This window comes from Perkinsus marinus (genome assembly GCF_000006405.1).
Source record: "Perkinsus marinus ATCC 50983 genomic scaffold scf_1104296957478, whole genome shotgun sequence".
Classification (NCBI taxonomy): domain Eukaryota; phylum Perkinsozoa; order Perkinsida; family Perkinsidae; genus Perkinsus; species Perkinsus marinus.
Genome location: NW_003207125.1, coordinates 103,111 through 115,019, shown reverse-complemented (window position 1 = coordinate 115,019; position 11,909 = coordinate 103,111). Strand labels below are relative to the sequence as shown.

The following is an 11,909-nucleotide window of genomic DNA, read 5'->3' as shown; positions in this document are numbered from 1 at the left end:
CTTGTAGTTGTTGGAGTTCATTCGATCAGGATTCGCCAGCACAACGGGGAGCTGAATAATGGAGGAGCACATCGGACGAAGCGGCACAGACCTTGGAAGATGTTGTTGGTTTGCTATGGATTTAGCAGTCAAGTTCAGGTGAGAAAAGAGTCACTACCCGGATTTGAACCGGGGTTGTCACGGCCACAACGTGACGTCCTAACCACTAGACGATAGCGACTTGGAATATCTTATTCGAGGGGACATACAAGAAGATTACTATTAATGACTCCTTGGCATGTTGTGTTAATCCATGTTCCAGTGTCGTTCAGGCATTACAGTTCGAGTGGACGTGGCAGCATCCCAGGTTATCACGACTCACTCGAGAAGGTCTAGCCAACATAGGTGAATCACCCGGCAGTGCTGCTTGCCGGAGTGGATCTTTCGGCTGCTCCTCCCGTCAGGTAAAGGCCTGACCAAGCGTGGGCGTCAGAGGACCAATAACGTCCATGACAGCCTTGCACTGGTCATCGGCATGCTTCATCTACCTCCATGGTCCCGCATGCCACTCGTGCTCAACGTCCTCGAGCCCGGGGTGGCTAGCGCTGTAGAAACGAAAGTAGCGGAGTTCAGGGCTGCGAGAGGTAAGAGTGCGACGGGACGCGTTCCTCTGCAGTTCGTCTCCCCATAGGTGAAGCGGCCTCGGGCGCATGTTTTCGGATAGAACACTTACCTATAGAAGTTCTCCATCGAACTCATGTTGCAGGGAGTTCCCAGGTGAGATGATTCCGTGATCACGGAGTCTGCCAACGTGGAGTGGGAGGATACTCTTACGGGATGCTGATTAACCCACATTAGCTGGGATTGGAACTTCTAAGAATCTTCGTCCTTAGGCGCTCGTAGACGAGGCAGACAGTCGCAATCATTCTTGCTGTGTCTGCATGCAAGCCTTCACGGTGGGGGTCACTAAACGAGCGGTATGTTTGTCCTGTCGGACTTCTTCACACATCACATGCATCGCTTCTGAAGGGTGCTGCGATCCTACTGGATCCCCGGTGCTTGATGCAGAAGATCGACTTATCCCGGACTTTGTGAGTAAGACTGCCGCCTCTTTATATCAATACGGAGATATTATTACTTATATAATTGACATTGGTACATTGAAGATGTTGTATTATAGTATTGAATCATCTTTAACATTCCGTAACTGTCTCATGCCCCCCTCCTCTTGTCAAGCGAGTCTGATCTGCATTTCGACATAGCGTCGCTGCTTTCAGAATGCCCTGTTTGCGACGATGTCTCCAAATGGGGTGATCTACTCCGTACAGTAGGAGTCTATCAAAGACAGCCCGAGACTCTTGGCAGCAGCGATGAAGAAGATGAGAACGATCTGGGCGAGAACGAATTTGAGAATGAGGAATCTTCGATGGATGTAAGCGATGTCTTCTGCATGAAATGTTATAGCACAAATACCCTACCCGGGGATCGAACCCGGAATCTCCACCTTAGGAGGGTGGCGCCTTATCCATTGGGCCAGCAGGGCGATGGTTCATCTGATCACGACAGACGTTATACTATCCATTCTTTGCAGGTGTCGCCTGACAGATTCCCATAGATCATAAATACATCAATATCAAGCCAGCTAGCTGTCCTGCCAAGGCGATCAAAATAAAAGTGTTCACTCTGATTCTTTGTGTTGTGTACAAGTGAACAATCGGTAACTTCGGGTTACGCAACGAGCGACATATCTATCTATTGTGGCCACTCATCGAGGTCTACTACTGAATGGATCAAATTCGAATCTCACGTTACATATGAAGTCATATAGATAGATTACAGCCACTACAGCAAGTCATTGTGGGTCTTTTATGCGCCCTGTTACTGACCCGGCTCAGGCAAGTATTGATTCTGCGACTCGATGTCGCGTGGTCAACAGCTCCCGAACACAGAGCTGATACATGCACTTAGTCTTGAAGTAGTGATCGTCAGAGGATGTACCCTCCCACAACCATGAAAAAACTGTCAACGCGACTACCGTGATGCTGATCCTAGAGACTGTATATCTCAAAACTAACCATGACAAAAAGACAAACGAATATATGATAACAGCTCTCTCAAAGAGCATGACCAGCTCGACATCCAGCCGATGGCCATCACATCTTGGAAGTGTCAGCAGAGCGGCTTAGGGGTCTAGCAAGGGTCATCCCGCGGAGTTGAGTGAAGAACCTCCTCTGTGGTGGCTTCTCTTCAACACCACATGATGCCTCTGAGGAGTTCGACAGTGTTCTGGTTTGGGGAAGAGCTGGGCCTGAAATTGCAAGGATACATCGATGATGATGATGATGATGATGATGATGATGATGATGATGATGCTAGGCGACCATGAACATACACTCTTTTATGGACTGCAGCAGAGCCAAGAGCTCATGCATCTTCTCGAATACAACGTGGAGACTCTTACCATTCACCACTAGGCATCTGCAAGTCAAGAAAAACAGCATGCGATCGATTTACTCTTTCCTCGATCGACTTCAATCCAATACGCAGGAGCTACGATATAAAACAAATCAAGGAGTTCTGATATGTGAACTAAGAAGAGCCAGACCTATCACCGAGCAGTTCTTTATACCATCAATCGAGTCATATAGTACATATATAACAGTATGTGTGTCTACGTATACGTAATATACGCTACACCTGTACACAACGTATACGTATACAGTCCGGTCAAAAAATGTCCGCAGCCGTTAAAAGTAAGAACAAAGGGATGATCCCGAGCTCATTAGACATTCGTAGGGCCCTCAAGAGCTTGAATGCTTCAGATCAGCTCTGGACATTTTTCGATCGGACTGTAGTTCACACAGCCGAACGATGAGGCTCCAGACAGGGCAGTTCACACTCTCCCCACTTAAGTAGTGAAGTGGCGTATGTGCTCACCCTCGCTTCTCCATTCCTCGAACTGCCTTCTTTGCGAAGTCAAAAGAGCACGCCTCCAAATACACACACTTGCCCTCCGCGAACATATCCTTCGCCAGAGTCGATGCTGACGAGACCAGTTCATTGAGAGTAGCGGACCAAGGCCTTCCGTGGCTGCATGCAGCAAGAGCTACGATCCACCAGCACTCCACGACTGGTCCAATGAGGGACACCGCGAAGTCTTTAAGCTCAGCAGACTCTATAGCGGTTTCGTGTGGGTTGACCAGGGGAATGCATTCTAGTAGTAGTTCCTCGCGAAGGAAGGTCAGCTTGTTGGGATCACCACCAGCTAAGACTAGACAGGCCTCGTGACCGAGACGGTAGATTAGCTGATTGCGATAGTAGCTGAGTAGAAGTGTGGCGAACAGCGGGTTGGTAGGACATACCGAGTATCTGATAAGTAAGGTGCTCACTATAGCTACACAGAAGATTCAAATCTAGCAATGGTATGGACGGGGATGACGACACTTATTAGATCGACTCGAGTGGGATTGTACGACTTCTGATGAGGAGCACGAGGTGTTGTGGAGAAGGTTATATCAACGAATTAGGTTATGCAGGTCTACTCCACGATTCAGCAATGGCACCCAGTGATCGATCGACTCTCATCTGTTTTCGACAGTATTAAAGTGATTGTGAAACTTTCACAGTGAAAGTATTATTCCATCGAAGCATTCGTCAATAACCGAGCTCACTTCACTTCACCGGTCTCCTCCTCGGGCGCAGATATGACGACATGATCGACGTAAAGGGAAGCCACGCGAGAGACAGCTGAGGAGGTCTGAGAGGATACACCAAAACATCATCACTGAGGGTCGAACCCACGACCTCTCACATTGTTGTCGTCGAGTATAACCGTTACACCATTTTTCCTCAATATACCACAGAGCCATCTCACTTTGTCCACCATCACAGGGTGACTTACAGCAGGCGACGAGTCGTGTCGTTTCCACAGCAAAATTGCAGCCACCTAAACTCGACCTTTCTCGCCCATCCGAAGCATTCAAAGACCGACCAGGTGAGTGGTGTGAATAGGCATGTTGGCATCCAAACGATCAGCCACTTCTTCAGCGAGTTGTTGAAATGGAGTGGTATAATATTGATGACACTTCTTCCCGGAAGGAGGAGAGTGTTTACCTATGAGCGACTCACTGCGAGCCGTGTATGAAAACATGCATATAGTAAATGAAATTTGCGGAAATTCTCATTGGTTTCTGTACATACTACTTCTACAATTAGCTTTGGAAACTCCTGAACTCAGATGAGGAAAGCGAACTCCACTGCGCACTTTTCTGATCGTCCTTCCAACGTTTTACAACATCGCTAACTCGAATCGGTTGAGGATCGATGTGCACCGTCAACGTTCCAAAGTTCATAGATAAATAACGTAGTGCCCTGCAAAAAGAGGAGTGCGGCGAACGCTGCGGTTAAACTATGCCTACGAAACGGTTCGGGCGAGGCTTTCAGCGACCTTGGCTCGCCCTTCCAGCTCGGTGGCGAGGGAGTCTACCTCCATCACTCTAGAGTAACCGATAGAAATCGGCACGAGATAAACATCCTCTTCATCTGAGCTAGATATGCTGGACTTGAACCGCAATGGTGATTTCTCTATAGGTTCTGGTTGAAGTTCACTAAATTGTGGTACACGAAATAAAAAAGTGTTTTCAACCCACTCAGTGTACTAGACTTTCTACTCGGCCCTCACCTATAAAGTCAGTCATCGAGGTGGCGTTCATCGCATTATGAACAGCAGATTCGGTAGCAAATCTCAGAAGGCCAACTTTGGGAGGGCGGATCATCGTCCCACTTCTAGAGCGAGCTCCTTCGATGAACATCTCTACGCACCCTGAATAAGGGAGTTGTTAACAGCGTGGTAAGAATTGCACGTGATGGTGACAATATGAAAATCCTAGGAGGAAATTTTTGAGGAATTCTTGCCGGTTTCTATACACTTCTAACCCTGTTAGTCTATGAACTCCTATGATTAGTGAGGAAACTCATGTACTCAGGCGAGGAAAGCGAAGATATATTCCAACACTTGTTATCAATGAGAAACGTAGAGTATGAGGAAAAGACTGATGATCACCTTGCTCCTCCAGGATGACCTGTATGTAGGTCTTGAAAACAATCGAGTAAAGAGGATGAGTCTCGCTGTTGAAAGATCTTTTCATAAAGAATGCACCTACATTCGGATCAACATAACAACACATTGTAAACATTATCATCCGATGTAGTCTAGCTGGTTAGGATTCGTGGCTCTCACCCACGCGACCGGGGTTCGAGTCCCCGCATCGGAAACTTTTCTCACCTGAATGCTGTAGTATCTTCCATATTCCCACGATGGAAAAGAAGTTATCTCCGGTAGCAATAAAAGGCAGCCGAATGTCGGCACTGAAACAAAACCAACAACCGAGTGAAACTTCTCCACACTGCATCCAAAACAGCTTTGAAATCTTCACCCGACATGACTCAGTTGCATCACATAAAATTCCACTCAAAGTTTGAATATAAGCTTATGTGATGCAATTGAGTAATTTTGAATTTCAAACGCTCTTATTAGTCTACCGTAATTGTAATTCCCTATGGCTCTCAAATGTCAGTCGATGTTCCTATCTAACATTCCGACCAATAGAACAACTCTTTTCGAATCGTCTAACACAAGGCTCAAGATTCCCCTAGGTCTTCACCACCAAAGAGCAACTCGAGCACACGTTACCGCTGCCCTTACTAAAAGCAAATGTAGCTGAGAACAAGGAAATCGATATAGCTCCTATGTGTCGGTAGTAGGAGCACCTTGGCACCACGTTTATTCAGTCTGCAACAGAAAAATGCCTCCAGTGGGAATCGAACCCGGGTCTCCTACTCTTTCAGCTTCTCCAAACCATCGTGGTTGACAAGTACTTTGTCGTATATCGAAACAAATACGCGATGCAATACGATGACAAATGCTCGTAAAATGTCACTCCTCTGGTTGCCCATAATACGATCCTGACAATAACCAAAATTTACACCAAAGTGCCGTGAAATTTTTTTTCAAAAAATCGACTGCGCACAAGAGTGGCTTATATTACCAGTGTTGGAATATATTTTCGCATTCCTCAGCTGAGCTCGGGGGTTTCCTCAGCAATTACAGTAATTTATATACTAATTTGTGTAACAAATGTACACAAACCAACGACAATTTCTCGAAATTTTCTCAGAATTTTCACATTGTCATCATCACCAACACACTTTAGTTGACCATGTGCATATTATTTTCCCCCACACATGTTACAACTTTGAGCGTCCAAGTCATTGTTTTGGGAAAGTTACTTCTGCACACGTATTTTCGTTATCGAGATCGCGCGTACTATCGACAGCGAAATTGTGCAGGAAAACTTCAAAATCCAATAAGAAATTATTATTCCAATCTTCGAAATCTTCTTAAAATTGCTACTTTAATCATTCGATGAAGAACACCGAATGCACTTCCGTTGCGAAACCGTGGCATTTTCCCGTTTTAACATGTGTGAAAATTTCAACGACTATCGTCGAACAAATCGTACAATTTTCACAACCACCGAAATTATGACATCAGTCTGATCAAGGTTCAACCAGCACCGAGGCATTCGACCGACGCTGACACGAGTGAGTTCAAAATGCAGCGTGGGAAAGCATGCACATGCTCAACTACATATGTTGGTGACAATATGAAAATTCTGAGGTCGAATTCGTATGTTAGTAGTAAGGAAACATCTGCGCGAACATACATAGTATATTCCTCGAACACTATACATACATACATAGTGTGTTGAATATACTATATATGTATAGAATACATATATATGCTATACCGCTTGCCATACCAGCATCGCCGCCGCCTCAGCCTTCAACTTTTTGCTGTGAGTAGCGTCCTGAACAGCTTTCGAGTTCATCACCAATGCCCTCACTCGATTCATATCAGGCATATGATACGATACCGCTTCCTTTCGAAGTGCCTACAACCATCTGGAAATCACCGCGCGCCACAAAATTAACCCACAAAGTTGAGCACTCCTCCATGCTGCCACTTTGCATCCGACAACACATCAGTGTAGCGTAGTGCTTGCTGCATCGTAAGACTCCTCCCCAACGATGATGAGTGAACATCATCCAAAAACTCCGCTCCGCCATTTTCGATCAAACCAAGACAATGGAGGAGGTAGTTGTGAACATGAATGCCGCGTGCATCTTGACAGATCTCCGGTGCTATCAACTCTAACGAGGAACTGCATACCTAAGAATATAATACGTAGGTCGGACGGGACGATACCAAACGACGCGACATAAGTATTTGGAAATTTTGATTAAATGGAAAATTGATGGTACCTCGTTCGACGACTGAGCCCTGCGGAGAATAGCGCCGCTCTGACGACCATAGGCCGCGGATACGCGCCCGCCCGAGTGATCGATTATCAATCTGCGTAACTTCCCCCATTGAAGCAGTGGAGATGCCAAGGCTAATGCATATACTTGCGGACCCTCACCACTAACCTGATGTAAAAATACCTCCACCACGAATCGAACCCACACCCTTCCCTACCTCAACCGAGCCGCCTACGCACTCGACTGCAACACTGACAACAACCCTGGCAGCCAAATCCGCTGGGGTGATCAAGATCTCCGCTTTCGGATCAGTCTTCCGACCATCCAATGATGGCAACAACGAAATGACCATCAAATCTCCCACGGCGTTTCCAACAATCGTCCTTCTGTCTTCTCCCAACCCTTGAGACACCTTCGATCGCTCCGCCACCGAACTGAACACTCTTGTTAAAGTCGAGCACGCTGGTGGTGTCAGCAAACCAAAGCGGACGAACGCCTATAGGGAAAAGTAAAGAATCAGAAGAAAATGAGGAATTCCCACCAATTGAAAACTGCGGCTGTTTTGACTCAACCAAAGTCTGCCAAGAACTTGCTCCGAACAATAACTGATCAGAAATGGAAAAGTATCTTAGGTTGCCGATTGGAAGATACGGAATAGGTCCACCTACTTGAGGTAGATGCTTTTGCTCGGCCATCTCATACGAGAGCTCCCTATCATTCTTGCTGTAATCGATGACGCTCTCGGTCGTTGCGAAGACGCCTCCAATGTGAACGCCTATAGGAGCGAAAAGTTTATACTAATGAAGTTTCACCCGTAAAAATAATATAAAAATCTATGGAGAAAATAATAGATTTATATACTATTTTTATCTTCATAGATTTATATTCAACGTGAAGTGGCGTCGTAAAACTCGGTGAAAAACGCGATATTCGCGGTGATATGCAACAGGCTCGGAATATGTTTTTCATATCACTAGAGTGAAACTCCAGTGTACTAAATAATATATAAATCTTAACACCCATGATCAGCAGAGCATAGCGAGCATATATTCCTCCAACACTGATACGTTATAATGTATCTCTCGCACGCTCAAGAGAGCCTCACCTGTGCTGATTTTCCAACATCACTGTGTCGCCCTCGAACACCAACGTTGACGTACACAGAACTAGCGTACACAAAAATACGCAGACGCGGCAGCTGCGACACACAGCGGTCAAAAAATCTGAAAAAATCTACATGTCGGAAAAAAACAACCGCAGCTCACTTTCCGTTTTGTTCAGGAGTACTGCTACAACAACAGTGAACAACCGCGTTGATATCAGATGGGAGGGAACCTAAATCTTGCAATCTTGCTCCCACTAGGCATTCCTCAACGCTCGCCTGTGTCAGCATAATCTTCCCAGTTTTCACTGCAGTTTCGGCACCAAAATTTCCATCAACATTAAAGCAATCTTCCGTGCTGATTTCAACGAATAAGTAGATGACAGAATTGGAATATCCCCTGAGATGAATCTTATCACCTAAGATACGTCTGTGGCTAGCATTGCTTCAACACAGAGAGAATTTTTCGGAAAATTCTGATAAAATTTGGTAAATTTTCCCGATTATTTTCGGGCTCCAGGAAGGGTAAACAAATTTAACAAACTTTAAAAACGAAATTTAACGAATTCAGAAAATTCCAAAAATTAAAATTATCCATCAATCAAGATCATTGAGCTCATCTCAATGACAAGAAACAACACTGGAGATACTTTATCCATCACAATTTAACGAATTTCAAATTCTTCATGAACCACATTCTCGGACCTAATCTGTATCTTACCAGCAGGAACCTTAGATACTCACCTCGCCAACGTATGCAACACCATACGTCCCAACAACTCCGATCCCCCAGTTACCAGAATCTTTAATCGTTCTGTCATCTACTAAGAGGCTTGAAATAAGAAAAGATATTTCCCTGCGCACAGCGAAGACTTTCAAAGAGTGTTGCAGATACGGTTCCGTTCGAAAGAGAAGAATAACATCACATGCCTTAGCGCTGAGAGTGTGGGTGGGTAAAAAAGAGGTAACAATATGTGGCTACCAAAGGTTGCGAGGGATAGTACAAACTGATAAGTACGACACGGAAAACTCACCCGCTACTAGCCGCATAGGGCAGGGCTATTAGTCTATAGTGAACCACAGATGAGAAATCTTACATTCCATACCTACCGTCATCGACATATTCCGTATCATACACGGGGCAACCTAAGATTCCCTCCCCCCAACTGAATCCACCAACACAACAGCACTAGCACCGAGCGTGTTCCAATCCCTCTGGACAAAAGACGGAAAAGACGACATCGGCAGGATTCGAACCTGCGCGGGCTGAGCCCATTGGATTTCAAGTCCAACTCCTTAACCACTCGGACACGATGTCCATACAAACTCTAATTTACATTCAAACCCGACTAGCTTTCCTATCTTCATACCGAATTACTATCAAACGACGCTCATCCCCCATAACAAAATTGATCATATTAACCCAACCAGTGCACCTCACTATCAAAGAAACACATCGAGCAATCACAGTAAATCATGAAGTGGTGATTTCAAGGTCTTCAAGCGCTTGTCGAGTATCATCATCAAGTTCGCCATCAGCAGCTAGACGATCTCTCAGAGTGCTCAGCAAGAGCTCCCGTCGAACCTTCACACAGCAAAGACCACTTTGAAAACACGCCCACAATTAAAGCGATGCACACTACTAGGCCCGAGTTGAGGCATTCACATTACTCATATAACTGTTTCGGAAACTCACAATCGATACCAGCACTTTTCACTTTGCCCAAGATAATTGCAGGTGTAGCAGTTGCATAAACTCCTCATGGCCATCGGCTTACCTTCAAGCCACGACACGATCGAATAAGCTTCTTCGCCTTGGGAACGTCAATATCCTCCCGCATCGACTCAACCAACCATAACAGCTTCCCTACGACTTGCCGAGCGGTGCTTGAAAGACACCTAGGAACTCCTGAAATGAACGAAAGCTCATGTTACGAACCGCACATGGTCAACTAAGGAGCGTGCCATTTTCTTTAGCAAATCATGAAATTTCCGATTCCTTCTCCAACAGGGGCAGTTTCCCTCTGAAATTGAAGCAATCGATAGCCAATCACATAACGGATACTATATCAAGAGGAATAGGTTATACTCGCAACCGTTTCAAAGATATTCAGACAAGCGCGATTCTCACCGCTCTCAACCGTGCCAGTTCCTTAAGCAACTTATAACAATCACCGTAGTATGCCGAAACAAGCTCATTTAAGCGACTCTGAGAAGTCTCTTATTGTCAAGAGGCTCGCTGAAGGCAGGGGAACTCTCGATATTGCAAAGGAACTCGCCAGAGATCATCGAACGATCAAGAAGTACTTGGCAGACCCTTCCAAGGTATACTCTAGGAAGGGTGGGAAGTATAAAAAGTCGGTAACGGACCGAGAGAGGCGGAGAGTCAAACACGAAGTCAGTCGCTGTCCTTTGAGTAGTAGTAAGCAATTATTCGAGGCAGCCGGGATCGGGAATTATAGCAAAAGTACGAGATGCAGGGTGTTAAGCACCATCGGGAAGGTGGTGAAGGCCAAGTCCAGGCCATCACTTACGAAAGTTCGTAGAGAGAAGAGATTGGAATGGGCCAAGGATCACATGAAGGTGGACTTCTCGAAAGTCTTGTGGACGGATGAATCGCGTGCCACCTTGGATGGGCTCGAGGATGGATACAGGATGGCGCTGCCCATCCAACCCGATCAAAACGCCAGCAAGGGGGTGGAGGGGTAATGATCTGGAGTGGTATCATTGCGGGAGAAGTTATAGGACCAGTGAAGGTGGAGCAGGGCGTAAAAATGAACTCTCAAGAGTGAGTTAGCATCGTAGGTCAGGTGTGGTACAGTCGTTGACTTGCAGGTACACTAAACTCCTGGACAGGAGCTTCTTTCCTTGGTATCGTAGGCTCGGAAGGGCACGAAAGCGAATATCATCATGAATCATGGTTTTCTTATCTATTTTGTCGAATAGACTGCCATCGGTCGAGTTGCTTAAGGAACTGGCACGGTTGAGAGCGGTGAGAATCGCGCTTGTCTGAATATCTTTGAAACGGTTACGAGTATAACCTATTCCTCTTGATATAGTATCCGTTATGTGATTGGGTATCGATTGCTTCAATTTCAGAGGGAAACTGTTCCTGTTGGAGAAGGAATCGAAAATTTCATGATTTGCTTAAGAAAATGGCACGCTCCTTACATGTGTTGGGAGAAAACTTGGGAGACTCTTGTTGGTTTCTATACACTTCTACACGACTTCGCATGCTCCAGTGAGCTCAGTTTAGGAAAGCGAGCATATATTTTAACACTGTCATAAATGAACGTTAAACCATAAAATCGAATGAATTTGTGTGACGGAAAATCATCGCCAGAAATTTCCATAATCATTCCTACCTTCACCGTGAAAACTCTATCAATTGCATACGGAAACTACTTCTTATCTGTCCTCATATTCTAGACCGTATAGCTATTCAGCACGTATGCTCAAGGTATTCATATTTCAACTGTTTGAGCTCTTTACACGCATAGCTACCTGT

The 11,909-nt window shown here is 45.5% G+C and overlaps 3 protein-coding genes and 4 non-coding genes across 7 annotated transcripts in view; 3 read left to right on the top strand and 4 right to left on the bottom strand.

The window, feature by feature from the left end:
• The window catches only part of Pmar_PMAR024213 (conserved hypothetical protein), a gene marked incomplete at both ends in the record, with an annotated part of 3,718 nt that extends 2,124 nt beyond the window's left edge, over positions 1–1,594 (top strand). Inside the window, 7 exons of the mRNA XM_002774786.1 lie at positions 30–138; positions 312–384; positions 444–623; positions 671–756; positions 873–1,074; positions 1,257–1,411; positions 1,571–1,594. Of these exons, the coding sequence (XP_002774832.1) occupies positions 30–138; positions 312–384; positions 444–623; positions 671–756; positions 873–1,074; positions 1,257–1,411; positions 1,571–1,594 (829 nt within the window). The remainder of the gene's footprint in view (positions 1–29; positions 139–311; positions 385–443; positions 624–670; positions 757–872; positions 1,075–1,256; positions 1,412–1,570) is intronic.
• Pmar_PMAR024212 lies at positions 149–220 on the bottom strand. The gene has a single exon. It is a non-coding gene; the product is annotated as a tRNA-His (tRNA).
• Pmar_PMAR024211 lies at positions 1,450–1,522 on the bottom strand. The gene has a single exon. It is a non-coding gene; the product is annotated as a tRNA-Arg (tRNA).
• A 453-nt stretch (positions 1,595–2,047) lies between the features above and the next one.
• Positions 2,048–8,322, bottom strand: Pmar_PMAR024209 (glycerol-3-phosphate acyltransferase, putative; the record flags this gene model as incomplete). Its single annotated transcript, XM_002774785.1, has 19 exons — positions 2,048–2,287; positions 2,372–2,457; positions 2,917–3,348; positions 3,651–3,736; positions 3,791–3,925; positions 3,971–4,092; positions 4,244–4,350; positions 4,398–4,521; positions 4,661–4,801; positions 5,042–5,137; positions 5,264–5,346; positions 5,684–5,770; positions 5,819–5,943; positions 6,801–6,932; positions 6,977–7,210; positions 7,303–7,467; positions 7,517–7,795; positions 7,968–8,074; positions 8,319–8,322. 19 exons carry the CDS (start codon positions 8,320–8,322, stop codon positions 2,133–2,135), a joined length of 2,700 nt encoding a protein of 899 aa, XP_002774831.1. The 3' UTR covers positions 2,048–2,132.
• Pmar_PMAR024210 lies at positions 5,180–5,252 on the top strand. The gene has a single exon. It is a non-coding gene; the product is annotated as a tRNA-Glu (tRNA).
• Positions 8,323–9,637: 1,315 nt separating the features above from the next.
• Positions 9,638–9,719, bottom strand: Pmar_PMAR024208. The gene has a single exon. It is a non-coding gene; the product is annotated as a tRNA-Ser (tRNA).
• An 863-nt stretch (positions 9,720–10,582) lies between these two features.
• On the top strand, positions 10,583–11,110 carry Pmar_PMAR024207 (Transposable element Tc3 transposase, putative; the record flags this gene model as incomplete). Its single annotated transcript, XM_002774784.1, has 1 exon — positions 10,583–11,110. The coding sequence occupies one exon, from the start codon at positions 10,583–10,585 to the stop codon at positions 11,108–11,110; it is 528 nt and encodes a 175-aa protein (XP_002774830.1).
• Positions 11,111–11,909: the final 799 nt, after the last annotated feature.